This window comes from Paroedura picta, chromosome 9 (assembly GCF_049243985.1).
Source record: "Paroedura picta isolate Pp20150507F chromosome 9, Ppicta_v3.0, whole genome shotgun sequence".
NCBI lineage: Eukaryota > Metazoa > Chordata > Lepidosauria > Squamata > Gekkonidae > Paroedura > Paroedura picta.
The window spans coordinates 81,397,243-81,424,900 of NC_135377.1; the positions used below are offsets into that span (position 1 = coordinate 81,397,243).

Sequence of the window (27,658 nt, forward strand, 5' to 3'; positions counted from 1 at the left end):
ATCAGGCCACTTCTGGGGTTTCTCAAAGCCTGAAGAATGTTTCAGGGGTTTCCCAATGGTAAAAAAAGCAAAACCAAAAAAGTTGATAAAGGCTGTTCTAAGACTTGAAGGCCCATTGATTAGCTGAGTGGCTTCTCTGCCAAGGAAGACACAACTCGCTTTTGGGGTAAATCTGGCCACAGCCGTTTTTATTATGCCACCCTCCAAAGGGTTGGCCTGGCACAGTAAGTAGCCTGACTTGGAGTCCTTTTAAACCCACGCTTTCTGCTCCTTACTCCCCATGAACCGAAAGGAACCGGTTCAGATTGGGAGCCTCCTCAACTGTATTTTTGCAGTTTGTGCCCAAACCCTACAACCATCTCCCAGCACAAAGATCATGTTACACCAGATGAATGTAGTTAAGAAGAGTCTAGATAGGACAGGAAAACCTAGGCATAGTCAAGATTAACATAATGCCCCTACTTCAGTACTAATAGGATTTTTCCAAATGGTGTGTTACTTAAGGTGAGGAATATTTTCCGCAGAAGAGAATGCTCTTTGGGGGTATATTGTCTCGAATCAAGAAGACGAATGGACGGTTCACCTTAAACTCCAGTGGAAATTGTGCACACATTGGGACTACTTGTACCCCACTGGAAGCCGCTGCTTCTGTGCCCTCTTCATTGACCTCCATCAAGCATTTTTGAGTGATGTCAGACACATGAAGCCCCATTTTCCCAGACATCTCCGTGAAATCAGCTTTTCCATCCATGAAGGCGTCAGTCATTCCCATTGATTGCAAATATTCATTCAGTTTATATGTCCCTTCTAGTTTGAACTTGGGAAGAAACAGATCCACCTCTATGGTACACATGTTTGATGGACTGGTCCACTCTTCGATCTTCTCATAGGAAAGAGATCTTGTCAGCTTGAAGGAAGAAAAATCACAGACATAGCAGGATTGTTATGGTTGGTGGTTCATATTGGTTGGTGGTTCATATTGGTTGGTGGTTCATATTTATACCATACCATACAATTGCATACCATATAATTTGGCCTTTAAGGTCAAACTTCTCTCAAAATCAAAACTATTGACCAAGATTTAAAAGGAGAAATGGAGGAATTATGTAAAGAGAAATTCTTTTCATAACTAGGCCTAGGTTGGTCCAAGCTGATTTGGACATCTCTGTGGAAGTCAATTTGTGCAGCAATGTACAATGCTAAGATTCAACCTCGTGAAGGATGGGATGCCGCTAATAATACATCGATTGTCCATTCAAGATAGCAACACAGATGAGTATTGCTACTTTAATATCTTGCTTATCATCATATGAACATGTCCTAGGCTGTTCTACTGAGGACAGCATTATTTATGGAGATATTGCCTTCTTTCCAGGGATTCAGGCAGAAGACTTTCTCAGCCCTGTTTTCTGAGATCCTTGTTATTAGAGAGCCCTGACCATCCTGATCCTATCAGATCTCAGAAGCTAAGCAGGGCCAACCCTGGCTAGTATTTGGATGAGAGATCTCTGAGTATTTGGGTGGTAGTTCCTCCAAGGAATAGTCGGGGTCATGATGGAGAGGCAGGCAATGGCAGACCACCTCCAAATGGCCCTCGCCTGGCTGCCAGACACAAAATCTCCTGGCTGCACTGCACATGTTCCATCTGTAAACAGTTTCATTGTCTACATATTTGGCTAAAGCCTTGGTGGGCAGGAGTGGGCGTGGCCAGTCCAGGTGAGGGCCCAATCGGGATGTGCTTCATGCATCCCTGTTGGGCCCTAACCTGGACTGACCACGGCCACTCCCGCCCACCAAGCCGGCCACAACTGTGGTAGGCTCCCATTGGGCCTGGAAGCTCTTTCACTGAGATGAGTCTCCCTCGGCAGTGCAGCCAGGGGGGGGGGGGCTGCGCACTCCCTTTATGCCTCACAGCTCTCTTGCGATGGCGAGAGAGCTGCAGGGACTAAAGGGAGCCTCCAGCGGCCCTGCAGCTCTCCCGTCATCGTGAGAGAGCAACGGGGCCTAGAGGGAGCCTCCTGTGGTGGCACCAGCAACATGGGGGGGGGGGCTCCCCACTCCCTTAAGGGGGGGCTTTGAAATTATTTATCTAATATGATAAATAAAATAATAATGCTGCTAGAGATGCCATGGCTCTGGACCATCGGAATGCAAACCTGCCTGGTTGCCAATTTCATCTATCAGATGAACCCACAAGAGGTTCAGCCATACTGGACTTAATACTGACCAACAGGCAAGAGTTGGTGGATGAGGTGAAGGAGGTGGGGACCCTAGGGGGAAGTGACCATGTCCTCATAGAATTCCTTTTGAGATGGGGAGCCAAGGAAGCTTGTAGCCAGACGCGGATGTTGGATTTTCGTAGGGCAAACTTTAATAAACTCAGAGACATGATGAGTGTCATACCATGGACGAGAATGCTGGAAGGGAAGGGAGCATGTGAAGGGTGGGCGCTACTCAAACAGGAGCTATTGCGTGCTCAATCAATGACTATCCCAGAAATACGAAAACACTGCAGGAGCTCTAAGAAGCCTATTTGGATGAACAGAAAACTTCTAGAGGAACTAAGAAAGAAAAGGGAAATGTTCAGGAAATGGAGGGAAGGACAGAGCTCTAAAGAAGAGTATCTACAGGTTACTAGGCACTGTAGATCAATCATCAGAAAGGCCAAAGCTGAGAGTGAGCTAAGATTGACCAGGGAAGCCCACTGTAACAAGAAAAGATTTTTCAGTTATGTGAGGAGCAAACGTAAAGTAAAGGAGGCAATAGGCCCACTGTTGGGCGCAGATGGACAAACTCTAACGGAAGATGCAGAGAAAGCAGAAAGGCTCAGCGCCTATTTTACATCTGTTTTTTTTCTACAGGTCAAAGGGTTTAGGCACATCTAGGGCCATTTCGCACGGGGATCTTTGTTGCAAATTGGTCACTGAATGAAAAATCGCCATTTAAAATAGTGGAATTCGTCGTTTTGCATACCTGGCTTTGTAGTGGAATCAGTTGCGTTTTTTAGCGTTTCCCACAGGCTTCCGGTCTCGGCAGAAATCGCTAGAAAGGAAGCGCTATTGCCAAGCTCGTCCCGCCCCTGGCCGTCAAGCAGCCAATGGGCAGCCGTTAGCATGCTCCCAAACAGCCCCTTTCCCTTTAAGAAAGGTTTTTTTAAAAAAAAAAACACCCATTGTAACGAATCTGAGTAGATTCGTTGCAATGGAGAGACCCATCCAGCTGCCTGGGGTGTTTGAGCTGTAGTTTGATTGTTTGATCGTTAAGACGCTGGCTCCGTTTGATTGTTGGATCGTTAACACGCTGGCTCCGAGTGAAAAAAAAAAAATCCCCCCCCCTCTCACGGCCCGATTTTCGGCTGAATGGAATGTGTGAAACTGAAGGTCACTTAGTGACTGAAGGGGAGGGACTGAAGCCGGGGAAGCCTCTGTTTGAGCTGTCATTTGATCGTGGCCATGGAGTGGGAAAAAAAAATCCCCCCTCCCCCCCCCCCACGGGCGCGATTTTCAGCCGAAACAGTGTGAAAAATAAAGGGAAAATACATCAGCAAACGGGCTTCTGCGGGCTTCTTGTGCTTAGTGACTAAACTGCTCTGAGGAGGGACTGCAGCCTGGGAAGCCTCACTGGCTAAACCGAGGCTCGCCGGTGCATTGATCTCCACTCGCTCGGGGAAAAAAAAATGGCGATCGCTTCGCCGGAAGTTTGGAGGAGAGAGCCAGGGGGAGGGACTTTGAAGAACCAGCAACAATGGTAACGCACAGGTCTTTATCGCTATTGTTGCAGATTGGTTGCAGGAGTGTATCGCTATCCGGAGGGTGAATCCACTTTTCTGGATTCCCCTGAAAGCGCCACAACGAAGCGCTTTTTGCTGATTGGTTTCAGGATTGTTGCAGATTGTCTACGACGTCGTGGGTTATGGCAAATTAGTAGCGTTTCCAATTAGCAACCATTGTGCTATTTTGAAGCCGTGCGAAATGGCCCCTAGAGATGGCAGTAGTCAAAAGATAATGTCTGCGTGGCAGGTTGACATGGAAAGAGAGGTGGTTGAGAGGCATTTAGCTGCACTGGGTGAGTTCAGATCCCCTGGGCCGGATGAAATGCACCCGAGAGTACTCAAAGAACTTTCCAGAGAACTTGCAAAACCCTTGTCCATCATCTTTGTGACCTCTTTAAGGACTGGAGATGTCCCGGAGGACTGGAAGAGAGCAAATGTTATTCCGATCTTCAAAAAAGGGAGGAAGGATGACCCGGGAAACTACAGACCAGTGAGTCTGACCTCTGTTGTGGGGAAGATAATGGAGCAGTGATTAAAGGGAGCGATCTGCAAACATCTGGAGGACAATTTGATGATCCAAGGAAGTCAGCATGGATTTGTCTCCAACAGGTCCTGTCAGACGAACCTGGTTTCCTTTTCTGACCAAGTAACAGGTTTGCTGGATCGTGGAAATTCGGTTGATATCGTTTACTTGGATTTTTAGTAAAGCTTTTGATAATGGTTCCCCATGATGTTCTGATGGTTAAACTGAAGGACTACAATCTGAATTTTCAGATAGTTAGGTGGATAGGGAATTGGTTAGAGAACCACACTCAAAGAGTTGTTGTCAGTGGTGTTTCATCAGACTGGAGGGAGGTGAGTAGCGGGGTACCTCAGGGCTCGGTGCTCATTCCGGTACTTTTTAACATATTTATTAAAAAGGCGAATGCCATTTTGGGCTGTATCAACAGGGGCATCACATCAAAATCACAAGATGTCATAATCCCATTGTATACGGCACTGGTCAGACCACACCTGGAGTACTGTGTGCAGTTCTGGAGACCTCACTTCAAGAAGGAGGTGGATAAAATTGAAAGGGTACAGATGAGAGCGACGAGGATGATCTGGGGCCAAGGGACCAAGCCCTATGAAGGTTGAGGGACTTGGGAATGTTCAGCCTGGAGAAAAGGAGGTTGAGAGGGAAGGATGAGAGGGACATGATAGCCCTCTTTAAGTATTTGAAAGGTTGGATACACACTTTTCTTGGATGCTTTAGGATACTTTGGGCTGATCCTGTGTTGAGCAGGGGGTTGGACTAGATGGCCTGTATGGCCATTTCCAACTCTATGATTCTAAAAGTGGATGTAATGTGAGATTCTTCATTCACTCAAAGAAAAGTAAAATTGATGTGCTCCTTGATGGTTTGTTAATACAATAAAATGCCATCAAGGGTACAGAGGAGAGCGACGAAGATGATCTGGGGCCAAGGGACCAAGCCCTATGAAGATAGGTTGAGGGACTTGGGAATGTTCAGCCTGGAGAAAAGGAGGTTGAGAGGGGACACGATAGCCCTCTTTAAGTATATGAAAGGTTGTCACTTGGAGGAGGGCAGGATGCTGTTTCTGTTGGCTGCAGAGGAGAGGACACACAGTAATGGGTTTAAACTACAAGTACAATGATATAGGCTAGATATCAGGAAAAAAAATTTCACAGTCAGAGTAGTTCAGCAGTGGAATAGGCTGCCTAAGGAGGTGGTGAGCTCCCCCTCACTGGCAGTCTTCAAGCAAAGGTTGGATACACACTTTTCTTGGATGCTTTAGGATGCTTTGGGCTGATCCTGCGTAGAGCAGGGGGTTGGACTAGATGGCCTGTATGGTCCCTTCCAACTCTATGATTCTGTGATTCTATGATTTACCACCGGACTATGGTCCTTCCCATCAACCGCTTCAAACACCTTAAATTTGAAATTACCTGATCCAGACTAGCACCATCATCAGGGAGCATGAGAAGCATGCTTAGCTCTTCACCCTCATAAAGAAGTTCGAGTACTTGAAAAGGAGAGTCTTGAATTCGGGCCCATTTAAATGTTCCATGCTGAAACATCATTGGCACATTTTTGCTCTTTACCTGTAACAAAACAACATGGGGGGGGGGGGGAACGTATTATTCTGTTTTATATAAGGAATTATCCTAATGGCAATAAAATAGCACAGAATATAGACTGAAGACATTTGCTTCCCACTTCAAAGTATCTCTAGAAATTAATGCAAACATAGTGCATGCATTCCTTGGAACAGAAGATACATTTTCCATTAGTTAAAATTTTCTTAAGTAGTATTGGTTTAAAATCTTCAGAAACCCTGAAATCCAGAGAGGTCAATTGAGTGGTTTTAAGAGGGTCTTCTTATTGGGGGGGGGGAGAACTAAACTTCATTTCTGGAGGTTGTAGGGGAGGTTTCTGGGTTTGAAAACAAAATGCAAGTTTTTATGCACATCAGCGCACAGCTTTTGCGAGCCAGAGGATAATGGGCATCCATGTACTTCACAGGCGGCAAGGAACAACTGCAGACAACGCAGCCTCACTTGTCCTCAGGGACCTCCTCAGCTAGCCAAATCTGACTGGTTCTGTGGGTCTGGGACCATCATTGTCGTGTTCACAGTAGGATCCCAGTTGGGAGCAATAGAAAAACAGTTCCAAATAAAAATGAATACATGAAAGTCACCCAAGCAGTGGGTCACTGGCTAGGCTATAGAGCAGGGGTAGTCAAACTGCGGCCCTCCAGATGTCCATGGACTACAATTCCCATAAGCCCCTGCCAGCTTTCGCTGGCAGGGGCTCATGGGAATTGTAGTCCATGGACATCTGGAGGGCCGCAGTTTGACTACCCCTGCTATAGAGGCTCAAAGAGTGAGTGATGAGAAATATTTGAATTGAAATATCATGAAAATATGACTTGGCAGTATCCTGAGGGGTTGTATCCCAGTATCATATTACAGGGCTACAGGAAAAGAAGTCTGTCTTCTCTTCACTTCCCCATTCCCATTTGTAGTTTATTCTTCATTTGTCACATATTTAGTTTTGATTCATACGATATAGATACCATTTCAAACCTAATTTACATTAAAATTCAAGTGCAACCTGTAATCAGATCGCCCATAAAATCCTACTTCGGGACTGGGGAGGACATGCTGTAAGTTTGCCAACCAATTGGCCTGTTGATACAGATGCAGTGGAAGTCTAGAGAGCAGAAGTTGGCTTTTATTAGGACTCAACTAGGCAGTGTGAATCAGCCACTGCCATTGATTTGTAACGCTGAAATGCGGCTGACTGATTCGGCCAAATCACGATTTAGTGTGATTCCGCGTTTTGAAGGTGACTGCCCTCAACTCTAGGCCTGGCAGAACAGCTCTGCCTTATGAGCTTTGAGGAATCGTAGGTCCCACTGGGCTCTGGCCTCCTTGGCAGAGCGTTCCACTAGAGCAGAAGCAGGGTTGAAAAGGCTGGTTGAGACCAAGTTGATCTCTTTAGGGCTGAGGACCTTCAGTGGATGTTGGTCAATGGACCTGAGTGCCCTTTGGGGGATATAGCGGAAGAGGTGGTCCTGAAGATACAAGGCTCCCACACAATGAAGGCCTTAAAGGTGAGAACCAGAACCTTAAATCTGATTTGGTCTCCAACCTAGAGCCAGTGCAGCTGTGTGAGTGCAGGTGGCATATGGGCCTGTAAAGACCCGCACCACTGTGTTTTGGACCAGTTGAAGGTTCCTAGTGACTAATAGTGCAGGATGTTTTCTGGGGCAACAGACTTCTATCTCCATAACAATGTGTATGACAATGCACCTCTTCATCAGTTCACGTGTGGTGCACACCTGGCTGGGTATTCTCATGCAAATGCAGAGCTGCACAGGCCACATGCCTCACTGTTTCAATTCAGGGGATAGGAAGGAGGAAGACCCAGGTTCAAATTGATCTGATTTCAGCAGGATCAACAAGGGGAAAAAACAAAGTAAAGGCAGAACCAGCCTAGTTTTATATAGATGAGAAACAAATTTGCATAGAAAGAGGAAAGAGACTGAATTGTCTGTTCTGTTGCCTTCATTCACTCTGTTGTGTGCACGATTCAATAGCATATGGAGAAATGGGATCAGATTTGTCTTCTTGCCCTTTGTTTCCTTGGCCTTTCAACAACAGTAGGATTAACATGTAACGAGAGGAGAGCTGGCCAGCTATGGAACAATAAGGGTAATTGGGCAACTCCACATATTTCTTGCAAAAGGCTTCCTTTCCACTGTGTTTGCAGGACACACCGTACCTTAGTTACCCAAAAAGGTAATTCTGTGGTGAACTTCTCCTTAAACTTGGACAACCACTTTCCTTTGAAATAGATAGCATTCACCAACACCAGAACAGTTGACGGATCAAGAGCACCGGCAGGGAAAAAGTCCTGGATTTTGCCTTTGTTGTGGAAAGAAGACAAAGATGGAAATTCAGCATTGGAATTTGGAAGCAATGTCTTATTTTGAAAAATCATTTCCCTAATTTAACCCCAGGACTGTTTCAAAGGATCAAAGGATCAATAAATAATAATAATAAACAAAACAGGCTAACAAACCTGAACGATTCTATCTTCCTTTGGCAACATTTAAAAGTGACAACTATACTTTTGACAGTTTTTCTTTTGTCAGAATATGCAAGGTCTGCATAATTGAGCAGAATATATAGGGTGTCCTGCAGGGGGCACCAGAGATGTATCTTTAACATTAGATAGCATAGGAACTTCCTGACAGTTTTCATACTATGTTCTCCAGTGTACTGATTGTCTCAAAAGAAGAGTTCCTGCTTTTTGAGCCCAGTTCCTCCATGCTTGCCTCCAGAACTGTGGTTGATCAGAAAAACGACTGCAGACAACAGCTAGCTAGATAGTTAGGTCTCTAAATCTTTCCTCTTTTTATACACAGTTTCTCTTCGTAAGAAAAAACACTATTTTATTCTTTAAGCATCCTAGTCCCTCACTCTCTCTGTTCATTCAAACTCTGCCAACATCTTTATCGGGCTGTGGCTATCCAATATATTACAAATATATGCCAATAAATGCATCACTTCCACTTGTTTCTATTTTAGGCCATGAATTGTTTTTTTTTTTTTTTTTTGTAGTAAACCTGGGATCTTCTAGGCAGATCTTTGTGAGGTAATACCCAATCAAGACAGGGTTTATGAAAATTTTCTATATAATATAATAGTAGAGGATGGAAAGGCAGAGTTACTAAATAACAAACAAAATACGTATTCACTGTTGTAGTGCCACATTGCAAATATATATATACTAGCTTCAAAGAACATTTAAAATATGCCCAGGGGCAGCCGGGAGGCCCCTCCCCTCTAGGCGTGCCAGCAGAGAGCTGCCCCTGGGCCCGGGAAGGCCTTTCGCCATGTCTGCGATGCGGCGAAAGGCCTTCCCAAACCTTGGGGCAGTGTGGGTGGGAGCTGTCTGGGCGGGCCTATCAGGGTGCGGCCAGCTAAACCCTGATAGGCCCTATTCCAGCTCAGACAGCCGGACTCGCTCCACCCCAGGGCCAGTTTCCCTTTTATAAAGGGGAACGCAGTGGATGGATAAGATAGGAGATAGAAGAAGAAGAAGGTTCTTACATACCATTGGTTTATCAGTGTTGGCAATGTAACAAATACATTCATTTGGTTTTTAAGTATGTACAAAACACTTGCATGCTTACCATTCGTCTGGCATTGAACCCATGAATTAATAGTCTGTCTGGCTTCCTCAGCGGCATTCAAAAAGTCAACTCTTTCCAGCTCAGAATGGTATAATTCCTTAGTGCTGCGTACATATTGCTGGAGTACACAAGAGCACATATGACAAAGTATTATGTACATAATCCGCTGTGCTAATTCAGACCACTTTGCAAATAGGGGGATTGTAGAGTAATTAATTAATTAATTAATTAATTGGGGAAGGCACTGGCAAACCACCCCGTATTGAGTCTGCCAAGAAAACGCTAGAGGGCGTCACCCCAAGGGTCAGACATGACTCGGTGCTTGCACAGGGGATACCTTTACCTTTTTAGAGTAATTAATTAGAGACTAAAGCCAAGCAACCTTATGGACCAATGAACTGTGCCTGTTTGGGACCAATCAGGTTCTTTGGTGGGCTCACCAAACTGTATGGATTTACCTTGTTCCCTGTTTGGTGTTCGGATTCAATAAAGAGTTGTGTCTTCGGAGAACTTCTAGCCTGTGTCTACCGAGCCCACAGACTTAATACTAAGCAAGGGAGCATTGAGAGAATCTGACTTGCCTAATGTGCTAGGAGACAGGACTTACACTGTTACACTATTTATTATTATTGTTGCAATTCCTGTGCAAATGATGCAAACATGGACAGTTCTCCTGGGCAGAGGGAGCTCAGCACTCATAAGGGTCAGCAACCTACTGGAATGACATGCTTAAAAGGGGGCTTCTGTCCCTTTGCCAGTTGCATAGATGTAGGTGTGGGGACAGATCATCTTTTCTCCCTTCTGCCTGCTGGGCTGTACCTCCTGACATTCCCCCCTTTGCCTCATCCTCCTTGGGGACTGATTCAGAATCAGTCTCTGGCAAATCTTCCCAAAGGGAGAGTCGCACAAAGAGGTCTACCAAATAATGTGCAGGCCAATTTATTCCACAGAAGCCCAGTAGATTTTGGGTCAGAGATGGCTGATTTGGTACCCAGTGCAACTTATCCCAGCCTCCTATTCCAGCTTTGGCATCCTAAGTGGAGCTACACTCTGCTAAACCCATTGAAGGAAGAGGTCATGGAAGACCCTCTGTTTTACCTGCAGAAGGTCCCATATTCAATCCCCCATATTTCCAGTTTAAAAGGGTCTGTCGGTAAGTGACGTAGACAGCCTCTACCTGAATTCCTGGAGTCTAGTACAGAGCCACTATCATTCTGAAGAGACAATGCCAGCTTGGATAGATCAATGGTTCAATACAGTATAAGGCAGTTTCATTTGTATTTGTGTCCCCTTAGGCATAATGCATGCAAAGGATGAATTAGAAAAAAAATGATTATGATTGAAGGAAGCAGAAAAAGAGGTAGACAGAGGACAGGAGGGATGGATAGAATCAAAGATGTAAGTGGACTGACTTTACCAAAACTTAAAAAATAGGTGGATGGTGGCCCTTTGTTCATAAAACCTAACAAGAACGTACGCCTCAAGAATAAGCAGATCAAATGTTTGCACAGGTCAGCTGAAGCCATGAATGTGGCAACATGAGTGGGAAAATGCAGCTGCATTCCTAGAAGCCTGTTCCTGTAGAAGTACCAGTTCATAATGAACAGCACATTCCTATGCGGAGTTGCTCCAGTCTATTGCTTCCAGTAAATAAAATATATGCTGTTGAAGTATAGGAGGCATATAGACCCATCTTCCATGCCCGCTTAAACTCTATTAGGCCTATTATGCACGGGCTGAAACGGCGGCATGGAGAACGCGGAGGAGGAAGAAGCAAAGCAAACCGCTCACGCACAAGACGGAACGCAACGGTGGCAAAACCCAGACCAGCCGATTATGCACGCGGTCAATCCAGAGCCACTTCTGGTTGCGCCGTGGTAGCCCGGGAAGTTCCACTTTCTTCCGCATTTTGCTAACGCAGCTTTTTCGGCGGCATACTCTGCGCCCGGTTGCCGCCTGCAGTGTGCGTAATTGGTGATTTTAGCCGCCGCCATTCCACCCCGAATGCGGATCTTCCACTCCGTGCATAATAGGCCATACAGTTGCATTTTGCACAGAGGAAACAGAAGTCCTATGGCACCTGAACAACTAGCAACATTCATTTCAGCATTTGAGAGTCAGGAGGATTCACAAAACTTTGTTCTGAAATTAATTTGGGGTGTGTGGAAAGGGGAGGGTGCCAGATGGGCATGTACACAACATTGTTTTTCCAACCCTATTCTCCATGATTGCACCACTCCTGGGGTTTCTCAAAGCCTGAAGAATGTTTCAGGGGTTTCTCAACAGCCAAAAAGTTGAGAAAGGCTGCTCTAGACAACAGATTGTAGATAAGTAGAGCAAAATGACATTTACTGAGAGAAGAGAAGTCCTCTTTCAACTCACCGGAATGAATTCAAATTCCATTGCCCCATACAGTCTGTTGGCAATATTTAATTCATAGTCTTTGGTGGGCTTGCTGATTCGGGATAACAACGCCTGAAACTGGAAATGAACATCTTTGGGTTTTTCACACTGCAGCCTTGTAACCCCCTGAGAACAAAGGAAGAACATTTTGGCAGGACTGGTTTAGCGGTGTGGTGACTTCCCCTGATTGTATTCACAAGAATCTCTGAAGGAGCAAACGTACACGAACAGACATTCCTGAATTTGCTGGAATAAATATCATATTTAAAGGCATATCCTCCCAGATACGTAAACTAGTTTAACAACCATTTCTTCTTCCCAGGGAACTCTGGGAATTGTAGTTTTGTGGGAGCAGGTAGTTTATCTGTAACAGAATTCAGTATTTTCACCAAAAATAAAATGGACAAAATTCTTTGGGGAAGCTACCATTAATACAATTCTAACTAGCACTGCACTTTTCTAGGTCCCTTGACTCAAGCCTGGGCTCATTCCACACATGTTGGATAATATACTTTCAATATTTATTTAATTTGATTTACACACGGCTCTCCCTAGCTGCTCCCTGTGCTTTTGCAGCTGAATTTTCCTTTGCACAACCAGAAAATCTGCTTCTAAAGCGCATTATCCAAAATGTGCAGAATAAATTCTGGCTCTACTGCCCTCGCCCCCCAGTTTAGGCTGCTGATCACAGATGCACATGTTCTTAGTTCTGATCCCAGTGCTGATCTAATCCTCAGGGATGTCTCCCTGCCCCAGATTGTGCCTCAATATGTATATGGAGGAAGTTCTCATCCTTTATAGAATGCTTCCCTGTTGTGCTGTGAACCTTAAGCAGCCATGTCGAACCACAGGAAAGGGAGGATATAAATAGTGTAATAAATAAACCTAATGTGGGAAATCCCTGAAATTAGAAGTAGAGTCATCCTTCCTTCTGCACAGTAAAAACCTTCCTGATGGAAGACCTTTCAATGAATAATTCTGAAGAGTATTTAAACTGCATTCTCTCTGTATGACTGAGGGCTCATGTATCTTGATCAGGTGGCTCTATTGTCTCCTTAATGCATTCCACTTCCCTTCCAGATGGGGCCTGGAGTTCTTTTCGAATTACAACTAATCTCCAGATTATAGAGATCAGTTCCTCTGGTGAAAATGGCACCCTCAGAGTTTGGACTCTATACCATGACATTCCCAGTGAGCTCTCAGTTCTTAGAATCAAAGAATCACAAAATCATAGAATCACAGAGTTGGAAGGGAACTCCTGGGTCATCTAGTCCAACCCCCTGCGCTATGCAGGACACTCACAACCCTATTGCTCATCCACTATCCCTGCCACCCCCTTGAACTTCACAGAATTAGTCTCTCCGTCAGATGGCTCTCCAGCCTCTGTTTAAAAATTTCCAAAGATGGAGAATCACCACCTCCCAAGGAAGCCTGTTCCACTGAGAAAATGCTCAAACTGTCCCAAAGTCCACCATGTCCAGGTACCAACACTAATTCTCAATGAATTTTCCAAACTGGAATTGGCAACCTTATGGTTGCCTGGATTGTCCTAGCCTGGATTGTCCATCTATCTTTCCCGAGAAAATTACTTAATAAGATTTTAACAAACTCCCTTGTGAGAAAACGATTTTGCTTTCTTGCTAACCGTTCCACCTTTTTGCGTTGCTGTGTGCTGGATAACAATTTGAAAGGTTGTCCCTTGGAGGACGGCAGGGGATGGTTCCTGTTGGCAGCAGAGATCTTGCAGTAATGTCTTTAATCTACACATAGAAGGGTACAAGCTAGATAGCAGGGAGGGAAAAAAACTTTTTCACAGCAATGGAATAGGCTGCCTAAGGAGGTGGTGAGCTCCCCTCACTGGTGGTTTGTATGCAGCTTCTGAACAGATATTTTTCCTGGATGCTTCAGGCTGATCCTACGTTGAACAGGGAGTGGGACCAGATGGCCTGTATGTTCCCATCAAAGATTCTATGATTCCAACAAAGTATATTATATGTGATTTTTGCTGTTGTTTTTGCTCTCTCCCTGAAAGGCACCCACATGAATAGATATGCCAGAAAAAATCTTTGGTGAGTTTCTAAAGATGTTGGATCTTGAATACCATGTGTATACCCCTAAAATCAAGTTGTAAACATTTCTCTTTTTCCTAACGGAGAAGAAGCCCTCCAGATACAGATTTTAAGTGTTGTTTCCCTCATCACATTAACAGGTACTCTTACCGGCTGTTTCTCACTGTGGGCTGGAAAGGGCCTTGTTTCAGAGGACTGTCCATATCCTGAAGCCTTGATCTCATTGAAGTGCAGGACCTGCAACATAAACATCTTGTGACTGGCAGCTCTCAGCATTGAGTTGTGGATTTCAAATCAAGTAAGTGGGAGGAGCCTGTGTGGTGTAGTGGTTAAGAGCAGTGGCCTCTAATCTCATGAGCAGGTTTGCTTCCCCACTCTTCCACAGGCAGCTAGCTGGGTGAACTTGAGCTAGTCACAGTCCTGTCAGAAACTGTTTTCACAGCTCTCTCAGCCCCACCTCCTTCACATCGTGTCTGTTGTGGGGAGAGGAAGGGAAAGTGATTGTAAGCTGCTTTAAAACTCCCTTGGGTAGTGAAAATAAAAACCAACTCTTCTTCTTCTTCTGGATCCCAAATTACTTTGAGGGACTGTCTTCACAATTATTTTAGCCTCTAGAAAAGGGTTTTCTCAACCAGGGTTTCGTGAAATCCTGGGGTTTCTTGATGGTCCTGGAAGGGTTTCCTTAATGGGTAGGAGTGAATTAATTTTAATACATTTTTAAAATGTGTTAAATATTTATCAGGTGGTATGACCATATATGGTTATGTTGACCCACCCACCCTCCCAAAATGACCAATTATGGCCCTGGAGTGGGTGGGAAGGAAAGGGGCCCCAGGTGGGTGTGTTCACAGCTATGCTTCCCAACCATATTTGACATCATCATGCCACTTGAGGTTTCGTGAAGTCCAAAGAATGTTTCGGGGGTTTCGGGGGTAAAAAGGTTGCGAAAGGCTGCTCTAGAACAAGATTCCATCTTGTGGCTTTTGGTTGAAGGCCAATCCTCAGCATGTCAAGCATTTTGTATGAAGCAGGCTAGTCTACCTCCTGCTGTAAGCCCATGCAACTCCAGTCCTATGGCACAGTCTTCCCAAACAAATTAAAAAGTTCCCATTTCTTAATGGCTATAAAACAGAATTTACAAAGAGAGCTGCAATGAACTGCACTATTCAAACCTTAGAAATGCTGTTCAACTGCTGAAGGATTGTGAAGGGTTAATTCCACACAGAGTCAGGGTGCCTCGAGGGACAGTTGTCTCCAAGAGATCTGATTGTTTAGCATAATTTGAGCAGAAAAGGCTTGAGAGAGTTGTGTGCTGAGCAGTCAGTCAGATTTCTGCCTTAATGGAATTGAGTACTGACAGTCCAATTTCTGCCTTAGATGAGAAGAGTTGAATACTGACAGTTTCAGAATTCAGCCCTGACTGAGAGCAGTTTAACACAAACAGGAGAACTGGGGGAAAGTTGGCAAGGATGAGAGGGTGGTTAGATGAAGACTCCCATTTGGGCCAAGGAAAATTTCCCTATCCAGTCAAAAAGGGAGTTCGCTCTGAATGGTGGAGAGATCCTTGGTCTGCTATGGTTTGAAACTGCCTATAGATACTGTTAAAATCTCAGTATGCATACTGGAGTTCAAAGGAAAGGGGTTGGATACTGGAAAAAGAGTCCCAGCCTTCTGGAAACCGAACAAGTCAGAGAATACTCAAAAAATGTATTGAAGTATTTGGGGACAACAGTGGTCTTAACATAAAGTCTTGTTGTTGTTGTTGTTAGGTGCGAAGTCATGTCCAATCCATTGTGACCCCATGGACAATGATTCTCCAGGCCTTCCTGTCCTCTACCATTCCCTGGAGTCCATTTAAGTATGCACCTACAGCTTCAGTGACTCCATCCAGCCAACTCATTCTCTGTCGTCCCCTTCTTCTTTTGCCCTCAATCGCTACCACCATTAGGCTCTTCTCCAGGGAGTCCTTCCTTCTCATGAGGAGGCCAAAGTATTTGAGTTGCATCCTCAGGATCTGGCCTTCTAAGGAGCAGGCAGGGCTGATCTCCTCTAGGACTGACCGGTTTGTTCACCTTGCAGTCCAAGGGACTCACAAGTCTTCTCCAGCACCAGAGTTCAAAACCCTCAATTCTTTGATGCTCGGCCTTCCTTATGGTCCAACTTTTTACATTGCAACTGGGAAGACCATAGCCTTGACTAAACACACTTTTGTTGGCAGGGTGATGTCTCTGCTTTTTAGGATGCTGTCTAGATTTGCCATTGCTTTCCTCCCCAGGAGCAAGCATTTTTTAATTTCTTTGCTGCGTTCCCCATCTGCAGTGATCTTGGAGCCCAAGAAAATAAAATCTGTCACTACTTCCATTTCTTCCCCATCTATTTACCAGGAATTGAGAGGGCCAGATGCCATGATCTTTGTTTTCTTGATGTTGAGTTTCAAGCCAACTTTTGCACACTCCTCCTTCACCCGCATCAACAGGCTCTTTAGATCCTCTTCACTTTCTGCCATTAGAGTGGTATCATCTGCATATCTGAGGTTGATGATATTTCTCCCTGCAATCTTGATCCCAATTTGTGACTCATCTAACCCCGCCTTTCTCATGATGTGCTCCGCATACAAGTTAAATAAGCAAGGTGTCAATATACAGCCTTGCCGAACTCCTTTCTCAATTTTGAACCAATCAGTGATTCCATGCCTGGTTCTCACTGTTGCTTCTTGACCTGCATATAGGTTTCTCAAGAGACAGATAAGATGCTCTGGTATTCCCATCACTTTAAGAACTTGCCACAATTTGTTGTGCTCCACACAATCAAAGGCTTTAGCATAGTCAATGAAGCAGAAGTAGATGTTCTTCTGGAACTCCCTAGCTTTCTCCATGATCCAGCGTATGTTGGCAATTTGATCTCTAGTTCCTCTGCCTCTTCGAAATCCTGCCTGTACTTCTGGAAGTTCATGGTCCACATATTGCTGGAGCCTAGCTTGTAGGATTTTGAGCATAACTTTGCTAGCATGAGAAATGAGTGCAATGGTGCGGTAGTTTGAACATTCTTTGGCATTGCCCTTCTTTGGGATACAAATGTAAACTGACCTTTTCCAATCCTGTGGCCATTGTTGAGTTTTTCAAATTTGCTGGCATATTGAGTGTAGCACTTTTACTGCATCCTCTTTTAAATTTTGAATAGTTCAACTAACATAAAGTATTAAGTCATTGTAAAAAAAGCTTAAGAGAGCCAGCTTGGTGTAGTGGTTAAGAGTGCAGACTTCTAATCTGGCGAGCCAGGTTTGATTCTGTGCTCCACCTCATGGAACCAGCTGGATGACCTTGAGCTCGCCACAGCACTGATAAAGCTGTTCTGGCCAAGGTTCTGTTCTGTTCTGGCTCTCTCAGCCTCACCTACCTCACAGGGTGTCTGTTGTGGGGAGAGGAAAGGGAAGGAGAATGGAAGCCGTTTTGAGATTAAAGGACACTGCTCTTAACCACTATACCACACTGTCTCTCAGGATGCATTAAAATCTTCTAGCTGATTTGCTTTATGTATATCCCACCTTCCTGCCCAATGGGGACCCAGAGCAGATGACATCATTCTCCTCTCCTCCAGTTAGCCACACAACAACCCTGTGAGATAAGTTAACCTTGAGAGTATGTGACTGGCCCAAGGTCACCTATCAAATTTCCATGATGTGAGTGGGGAGACCATGACACTTTACCTGTTCCACCACACTGACTCTCCTATATACCAATACATTTATAATTTGCCTAGATGCTTAGAAACGGATCTGGCCTTGTTCCTCCATACTCCATAGTCTTTTCTCAAGTCTACTTCAGAGTATTGTAGGGTGCCTACCTTTTCCATCTGGACTTCGGTGTCTCCTTTCGCACCAAGCATGAGCATAGCCAGAGCTGTTTGAAGACTCAGGGGGGAGAAGAAGATATTTTCACGAGCCTTTTGCTGGATCATCTCTTTGAAAAGATCCAAGCCAAAGTTTGCGTTGGCAGCACTGAAAGAGGTCATCTTGAAGCAGGCACCAACCAAGACACCAGCAAACGGGTGAAGAGTTCAAGGCAGGTGTAACCGAAAGACTTTGGGAATCTTCTCTGTTACATCGAGCGTGTTATGGCATGAAGTCCCTAATTTGAAAGCATCACATTAAGCGATGAGGCATATTCCCTGAGTGGCAAACACGAGGTGCTCAGCCATGGCTAATATTACACAACAGCAATGCTCTAGACATGATAACATGGCTTTGTATAATGTCTAATTTACTTTGCTTAATTCACTGTGTCCTAGATTTCAATCTGTTGTTCAAGCGTCTGACATAGTGATAAATGTAATGCAACACTATTATTAATCATTTAAGAAACCAAGGGCCATAGATCATTTACAGTCATCCATGAATGTGGACATTATCATTTGAAAGGGATTCTGATATATGCCAGTTGACAGAATGCTAGAACGACTGCAGGAACACGGATTCAGGCATGCTGACAGGTTGGCCTGAAGCAGCAGAACAGAGAACAAAGTGGCTAGACAGGTACTTATCACAGATCCTGCATTGAGCAGGGGGTTGGACTAGATTGATTGATTGAATGATTGATTGATTTAATTTTTTAGATTTTTATACCGACCTCCCATATTGTTCAGGGCGGTTTACATGAAATGCCATGGGGTATTACAGAGAACATCAAAACATATCTCACAGTCATAATGTAACACAACAATAACAGTTCCGACAGTGGTTATAGGATCAAGAGAGTTCATTTATTTAGATTTTTATCCTGCCACTCTCGGAAGACTTGTGGTGGGTAACACATGACAAATAAAAAAGCCCAATTATAATAAATCATAACCCCCAATCCCATTAAACTCCTAAAAACCTCATGAAAAACCCATAAAAAATGGCATAATCCCCAATCCTTCCCTAATTCACAGCCAAACCACCACAGGTACAGGATCGCAGAGTGGAATAGCGCTGGCCAGAGTAGGGGCCCCAGTTGTCCCTGAAGCCTGGCCTCAACCAAAGACCTAGTGGAAGAGCTCCATTTTAAAGGCCCTCTGGAATTGAGACAGCTTCGTCAGGGCCCTCAGCTCTCCCAGCAGCTCACTCTACCAGGTCAAGGCCAGGATCGAAAAAGCCCTGGCCAGGGTCGAGGCCAGGCACGCTTCTCTGGGGCTGGGTACCACAGATTCACACCTACAGAGCGAAGAACCCTGCAGGGGGGCAAATGCAGACAAGCGGTTCCTCAGGTAGGCAGGGTTAGTACCAAAACCTTGAATCTGATCTAGGCCACAACTGGTAACCAATGCAGCTGCTTCAAGACAGGCTGAATATGGGCCCTCCAAGATGTACCAGTGAGGACCCTGACAGCTGCAATTTGTACCAGCTGTAACTTCCGAGTCAAAGACAAGGGAAGGCCCGCATAGAGCGAGTTACAGTAATCTAATCTGGAGGTGACTGTTGCATGGATCACTGTAGCCAGGCAGTCCAAGGGAAGTTAGGGCACTAGTCTAGGCCTAGCCTGGAGAAGATGGTTCAATTGAACAACACTTCAACAGGGACAACTTTAACAGGAATCCCTAGGGAGGTCAGGTTGGTTTCAGGTCATGGAGAGGGTGTCTGAGGGGGGACCAGTGGATGTTGATGGGTTGGTCAGCCTCAAGCAAATGTCTGGGGAGGAGCTCCCTTTTGGAGGCCCTATGGAATTGTGGGAGTTCAGGCAGGTCCCTGATATCTTCAGGAAGCTTATTCCACAAGGTGGAGGCCAGGACAAAAAAAACTCTGACCCTTGTTGAGGACCAATGTGTTTCTTTGGGGCCAGGGATCACCAGCCAGTTGGCAGTGGTGGAGCATAGGGCTCTTTTGGGGATATAGGCAGAGAGACGGTCTCTCAGGTACACTTGGCCCTGACCGTGTATGGCCTTGAAGGTAATTACCAAAACCTTAAACCTAATCCATAATTAAATTGGGAGCCCGCTGAGTTGTTGAAGTACAGGCCGGATGTGGATCTCCATGATGTATTACTGAGGATCCTGGCCGCAGCATTCTGAACCATTTGTAATTTCCAGATCAAAAATAAGGGTAGGCCTGCATAAAGTCCAGTCTAGAGGTGACCATTGCATAGATCACTGTGGCTAGGTGTTCTGGGCCAAGTAGGACACCAGTCGCTCGCCTTGGCCTAGGTGGTAGAAGGCTTGCCGTGCTACTCTCGTGATCTGAGTCTCCATGGAGAGGGAGGTGTCAAGGATCATGCCCAGGTTTCTGGCAGAGTGAGCTACTGCTAGACTCACTCTATCCAGGCTGCGTAAGTGCATTTCCTCACTTGGTCCTGTCCTACCCAGCCACAGGACCTCCATCTCTGAAGGGCTGACCTGCAGATGACTGCTTGAGCCGCCTCATCACTGCTTCCAGGCATCTGGCTAAGATTTCTGGGGGGGAATTGGGAGGGTCATCCATCAGGAGGAAGAGCTGGGTGTCATTTGCGTATTGGTGACAACCCAGCCCAAACCTCCATACCAGTTGAGCATGAGGGTGCATAAAGATATAAAATAAGATAGAAGAGAGGACTGCTCCCTGTGGGACTCCACATGTGAGCTGATGGCAGCTAGATACTCTCTCTCCTATTGCTACCCTCTGTCGATGACCCTGGAGGAAGGAGATCACCCATTTGATGGCTGTCCCACGTATCCTGGTGTCGCTGAGGCAGTGAGCAAAGAGCTCATGATCAACTGTGTCAAACACTTCTGGGATGGGGGAAAGGAGGGTCCTTTGGCATGGGCCCCACATTCACAGAGAGCCTCAAATTTAGATGTTTTGGTGTTATCACTAAAGGAGGTGATATATACAGAGATACTCTGAGGGGACTGAAAGAAGAAGACATGGGGCTGCTAGTTCTAGATCGAGAAATTCCTGGAGATTTGAGGGGTGGAATATGGGGTGGACAGGGTTTGGAGAGGGGAGGGACCTCAGTGGGGTATAATACCATAGAATCCACCTTCCAAGGCAACCATTTTATCCGGGGGATTTGACCTCTGTAAGCTAGCGACCAGTTGTAATTTTTGGAGATCTCCAGCCAAGACTTGGAGACCGACAACCCTGGATGGCTGGGGAGGGTGGTATATAAATACAATAAATACATAATAAATTACCAGGCCACACTGCTATGAATGTTGGCATGTCTTCTTTTTTAATATACCAAGGAGCCTCAACAAATGGGACTCTTGTGAACTCTGAATTCCCTTCTCTGCTATTCCCTTCTTAAACCGCCTCTCCCTTGCTGTTTATCTCTTGGTTGAGCTTTGAGACCAGAAGTAATTTCCATTAGGGGGTGAAAAAATTGTCTGGCAAGCACCAGCTCTTATGCAGAACACCTGGGCAAGCTCCGGACCTCCCATCTACCTTCCTGCTGTCCTAAACACCACCGCCCCATCCTTACCATACAGGAAGTTGGCACGGGCCACATTCTGCCAGACAGAACATGAAGCTGTAATGGAGAATTATGCCGAGGTAAACAGCAAGACCAGTTTAAGAGGCCTGCTGGCTAAATATATTCAGCCTGGTTTCTTAAAATAGAACTTACAAGTCTCCCACAAAGTCTTAGAGGTGAGTCATCTGTTTCGGTTACTAGTGAAAGGAAGTTGTGTGTAAGGAAATACCTCCAAGGCTGGGGGATACGGCTGACGCCTGCTGTTTCTTGCTTCTGTTTAGAAATAATTACAGGTTCCAATAAGAAGTAAATCGCTAGTCAAAATAGCAGGTTTGTTGTGTGGGCCAAGTTTTGGAATCTGCTCTTTCTCAATCCTGTTGAGGAAGGCAGCCCTGGGTTTGGAAAGCACTGGGTTTCACAAAAACCTGGAGATTTGGGGGATGAAGTTTGGGGAAGATAGGCAAGTTTGGGGACCTCATTTGGTACAATATGATAGAGCCCATCCTCCAAAGTAGCCATTTTCTCCAGAGGGACTGATCTTGGTTGTCTGGACATCAATTGGAATAGTGGGAGGTCTCCAGATGCTACCTGGAGGTTGGCAAGTCTAGTTGGTTCTAGGAAAGGCATGAGCAAGAATGTTTATAACTCCCCACCATGCTCAAAGTTCCAGGAAGTGCTCTGGATGCCAAAAGCAATCAACTATACTAGTAAAAACGGAGCATCTGTGTACAGGGGCAGTATACATTTGAATTCCAGATGCTGGAGGAATAAACAGTAGAAGAAGACATTCCAGAAACATCTGATGGATTGTGGCTGGAGTTGGAATGCTGGATGTCACAACTTCCATCAGATCTAGCCAGGCAAGAATTGTAATCATGAGTTAATAAAAAGTTGGCCCAGGTTCACCGACTTCTACGAAAACAGATCTTTATCTTAGTCGTCCAAGAATGCTGAGCACAAATCTTGCATGTCTGAAAATATCCAAACTCATTTCTCAGGCCGCAACTCAAGTGACATAAAAATCCTGGAAATTTTATTAAGGAATATTGAAGATTACCTTGGAGTGACTTTAGTGTATTTTGAAGTGCATGCCATTGCAGACCAAAAGTCCCATTATTCAATATCAGAGGACTGCCCCATGTACTAGAGGGAAGACAGCATTGTGTAGCCAAATCTCCTCTTGGAAGCTAAGCAGGGTTAGTACTCAGATGGGAAACCACTTAGGAATACTGTGCACTAGATCAGGGGTAGTCAACCTGTGGTCCTCCAGATGTCCATGGACTACAATTCCCATGAGCCCCTGCCAGCATTTGCTCATGGGAATTGTAGTCCATAGACATCTGGAGGACCACAGGTTGACTACCTCTGCACTAGATCACAATGGTAAACAACCTCTACTCCCAAACCTGCCTTGATAGCCCCTTTATTGGGTCCCCTTAAGTTGATTGTGACTTGACAGCATGTACATACATATCTATTGTAAGCAGCTCTAAGTCTGGGACAGGTGAGATTTGGTGATGCTTTCCAATAAAAATTCCGTAAAGTTTTCCAAGGTTTTTTAATCCAGCAACCTGAAGCTTTAAATACTCCTATCAGATAAATGATATGATGACTCATAAGATAGAAAGAGATATCATTGCAGTATCGTTTCTTCCAAACCTATTTGGATGGCAGTCCTTGAAAAATTCCTTGGTGCTGATAAAAATATGTTGCAGGCAGACTTGATGGGTCAGTGCAAGTAGAATGAAATGCTCCACAAGGTTTTGAATTAGCAATTTGGGAAGCCCTGACCTGGATAGTGCTGGCAAGTAGGATCCTGTCAGATCTTGGAAGCTAATCAAGGCTGACTCTGGCAAGTCTTTGGATGGGAGACCTCCAAGGATTTGGGTGGAAGTTCTTCCAAGGAACACTAGGGGATCATGGCATGGAAGAAGGGAATGGCATTGTTGACTGAAAAGAAAGGTAACGTTATCCCCTGTGCAAGCACTGGGTCATGTCTGACCCTTGGGGTGAAGCCCTCTAGCGTTTTCATGGCAGACTCAATATGGGGTGGTTTGCCAGTGCCTTCCCCAGTCATTACCGTTTACCCCCCCCCCCTGCAAGCTGGGTACTCATTTTACCGACCTCGGAAGGATGGAAGGTTGAGTCAAGGCTTGAGCTTCAGATTGCATGTCTGCTGCCTTACCCCTCTGCGCCACAAGAGGCTCTTGACTGAAAATAAAAAGGTAAAGGTAAAGGTATCCCCTGTGCAAGCACCGAGTCATGTCTGACTCTTGGGGTGACGCCCTCTAGCGTTTTCATGGCAGACTCAATACAGGGTGGTTTGCCAGTGCCTTCCCCAGTCATTACCGTTTACCCCCCAGCAAGCTGGGTACTCATTTTACCGACCTCGGAAGGATGGAAGGCTGAGTCAACCTTGAGCCGGCTGCTGGGATTGAACTCCCAACCTCATGGGCAAAGCTTTCAGGTGGCTGCCTTACCACTCTGCGCCACAAGAGGCTCTTTGACTGAAAATAGAGGTACATAAAAATGTGTTTAAAAACTCAAGCTAAAACTCACATTTGCTATACATTTTGAGCATATTTGGGCAAGGTTAAGAAAAGAAATCTCATAATGCCTTCAGTTATCTCGGGATTTTGGTCACTCAATCAATGTTGAAGCACGGTCGTGGGATTACAGATGGCTCTCTTTGGAGGTTTTAAAATGTGGTCTCTGAAGAGGGTATGTCGCTCACAGTGCCACAGGATGTGTTCCACGGTCTCTGGATGTTTTAATATGCAGGAGCAGACCTTCTCGGTAAGGGGAACTCTCAAATACTAGCCCTTGGGTATGGCGGTTGACAGGGCATTTAAATGTGCCAGCATAAAACTTCATTTCTGAGAAGGTGATCTTAATAGGGAGAAGTATTCCAGAATCTTCACAGCCAAAGGGTATATACTAAAGAAGATTGGAAAGCATATTTTGCGTGCACCAGTTACTAGAGTTTGATGGTCTGTATCTAAGGTTCATTGTCTGATGATACTGTAGACTTGTCTCTCTTCATAATTTTTCAGGTGTTCTAGGGAGAGGTCGCAGTGGCAAACCACCTCCAAACCTCCTTTGTCTGGCCGCCGCAGAATACTATCATAGAATCATAGAATCATAGAGTTGGAAGGGCCCATACAGGCCATCTAGTCCAACCCCCTGCTCAATGCAGGATCAGCCCTAAGCATCCTAAAGCATCCAAGAAAAGTGTGTATCCAACCTTTGCTTGAAGACTGCCAGTGAGACTACTCAGGTCTCCTGGCTCCTCTACTCATGAGATATGGTAAATAACAATAGCGCCTTGGGCAAAAACAAGTCACCTCCTCATCCCCCACTTTCCCAAGACTTCACTGGTGGAGGAATATGGCTCCTTAGCCACAATCATCAGCTTCTCCTTATAACAATAATTGTGTGCTGTCAAGTTGCAGCTGATGCATGGTGACTCCAGGGCAGTGGGGTTTCCATTGCCTTCTTCTGCATAACTACTCCATTCTCCCTTAGAGGCCCCTTCTCCAAGTATGACCCCTGGTTGACCCTGGAAAACTTCCAAGTTTTCATGAAACCAGGGTACATTCTGCACTTTCTCTCTACTAAGATGGCAATGCTTAAGTGGAAGAAGCTTTAAGAAGCTCTCCTTACCATCTCAAAGGGCAGCCCCTGCCTGAAACTAACCATTGAGCAGAGATTGTCGGTGATGGAGGCCCAACTTGGGAGGGGGAGGAGAAAATTTGATGGAGGTAACTGCATCTGTTCAGGCAAGACTGGGTGACAGGTGTGCATTTCTCCAATGAACGAGGGAAATTCCGCTCTTGGATATCCTGGAGGGGAAGTGGTCTGACGGTTAGATCAGTTTCTCAGTGGAACAGGCTTCCTCGGGAGGTGGTGGGTTCTCCCTCTTTGGAGATTTTTAAACAGAGGCTGGATAGCCATCTGACAGAGAGGCTGATTCTGTGAAGGGTCAAGGGGGTGTCAGGTTACAGTGGATGAGCAAAAGGGTTGTGAGTGTCCTGCATAGTGCAGGGGATTGAACTAGATGACCCAGGACGTCCCTTCCAACTCTGATTTTATGATTCTATTATTCTATTCCATGGAGAACCCTGATCACTGGGAAACAGGTGCAGGTGGACACAAACAAACCCAAACTCACCTGAGCTAAATGCAGCATGAGGAGTAGATTTAAAAAAAATAAATCAGAGCCAAATGAACTTCAAAAGCCCTGCAGGTTAGCCAGGGTTGTTCAGGCTGCCGCGAGTTGTCCTAATGGAAGGCAAATTTAGAGTACAAGTGCAAATCAACTGTTCTACCAGAAGGTGGCAAGCCGTTCCTACTTGCTTGAGAGAATGAAAATTGCTTTGCACTGTACAACAGTGCTGTTCCTTGAACCACTACTTGTGTATGGCAAATACTCAAACCAGTCATCTTAGAATTATCTCAGGAGTTCTCCAACCGTCTACCCTTACACAACAAGCCCTCTTAGAAAAAGCGCAGTTTTATAAGGGGATTTATTTAGCTTTTTATTGTAAAATATTTTTATCTTCTAGAATAAAACAGAATGTAGGAAAAAAACAGAAAAGAAAGAATTATGGCTACGTAACAAATTATATATATATATATAAGAATTCAAATTACACTCAAGAAAACATAAGCTTTTCAAATTATACCAAACAGCTATATCTCTCCCCGGTGTTTTTTTCATTACAAACTCTGCTTCAAATATCCTCAGAGCTAAAATGATGGCTTGTTATTATATAACTGCCAGAGCCATAGGGAATATAAAAAGACAGATAGCTTTCTTTGCCCACCAATTCCAAAAAAATCCCAACAGTCGTTGAATACTTCTGGAGGCTTTAGGGAATTGAATTATTGTATGGCAGAGTTACACACAGGAAACATATAGTAACATATAAGATGCAGTCAAGTAGGTACAATGGTTATGCAGATCGCCCAAAATTAATAATAAAAATGGGGGGAGGGGTAAAACCCATATTGCTTACATCAATAATGTAGCTGAGTGAGCACAGAGGCAGTCGTTGAGGTAAGCAATATGGGGTTTAAATTCCCCCATTTATTATTAATTTCGCTATTGATGATGGTGAACACCTTATGTGTCCTTGATAGATTTTAATGGCTATTGACTAGCAGGCTGCCATTCTTTTTTTCCCTTTTTTTATTGTATATGAAGCACTTACAGAAAGATGAAAAAAGAAAAAAGAACAACCAGCTAGTAAAGTAATTATTGATACATGTGAGAGTATAGTCTGTTATTATCTTAAGAAGTATATAATCAGTTCCCATCGCATATTAGTCCTAAGCTAAAAGTTACTGCTATCTTTCTCAGCAAAGTAATTATTGATACATATGAGAGTATAATCTGTTATTATCTTAAGTAGTATATAATCAGTTCCCATCGCATGTTAGCCCTAACCTAAAAGTTACTGCTGTCTTTCTTAAGAAAGATCAGGTAATTGCTCCACTGTTCGTCACATTCTTCAGGTGGTCACAAAAAATGAAATTGTGCTCTTTTCCATGATGCATCTGTTGGTAGGTCTTGAAAGATTTGTGCTTCTTGATCCAGCAAATTCAGCGGCATCTCCTGATGCTTTTTAAGTGGATTGATTCTTGCAGCCTCGCTGTCAGAGCTTACAAAGATGTCTATTGGTTGTTTCTTGCGTGCGGCCGCCTTTGAATAGATTCTGTATACTTTGTCAATCCAAATCTCTTCCTCCTCTAAGTAATCTTCCAGGCTTTCGGTGATTTCCTTCCTCAGGTCTGTTTTCCCAAATTCTTCTGATAAGACTTTGATTTTTACGTTCCTAGCTTTAGATTCTACTTCCAGGACTTCGGATTTGTCTTCTGTCACTCTTTCCCGCTCTTGTTGATTAGCTTCCAGACGTTGGATTCTCGTTTGGTGTGTTGCCAGCCGAGTTGTGTTTTCATTAGCTATTTTTTTTTCAAACCATCGATTCTGTCTGAGAGCTCATTCTTGGTATCTTGAATCTCCTGTCCAACCTTTTTGACTACTTTCAATATCTCTGAATTGCCCTTGCATATTAGGTGATACATCTTGGTCAGGTTTTCCATTGCAGTATTTAACAACTCCACAGAATGCATACACCACCATATAGTCACAAATCACAGACAGGGCGGCTCGCGAGAGTTCGGGCGATCAGGAATTATCAGTTAGTCAATATCCATGTTCTGTCAACATCTCCCGCTGGGCTCTCCTTAGTAAATTCTTAAGCTCTTTCTTTTGTTTATTTT

The 27,658-nt window shown here is 44.7% G+C and overlaps 1 protein-coding gene across 1 annotated transcript; it reads right to left on the bottom strand.

Annotated features, from left to right (window-relative positions):
- Positions 1-239: 239 nt before the first annotated feature.
- LOC143845201 (leukocyte elastase inhibitor-like) lies at positions 240-18,012 on the bottom strand. Its single transcript, XM_077353406.1, has 7 exons — positions 17,796-18,012; positions 14,103-14,189; positions 11,863-12,009; positions 9,481-9,598; positions 8,064-8,206; positions 5,723-5,878; positions 240-907 (listed from the first exon to the last, which is right to left on the bottom strand). The coding sequence occupies exons 1-7, from the start codon at positions 17,961-17,963 to the stop codon at positions 500-502; spliced, it is 1,227 nt and encodes a 408-aa protein (XP_077209521.1). The 5' UTR covers positions 17,964-18,012; the 3' UTR covers positions 240-499.
- Between the last annotated feature and the right edge of the window lie 9,646 nt (positions 18,013-27,658).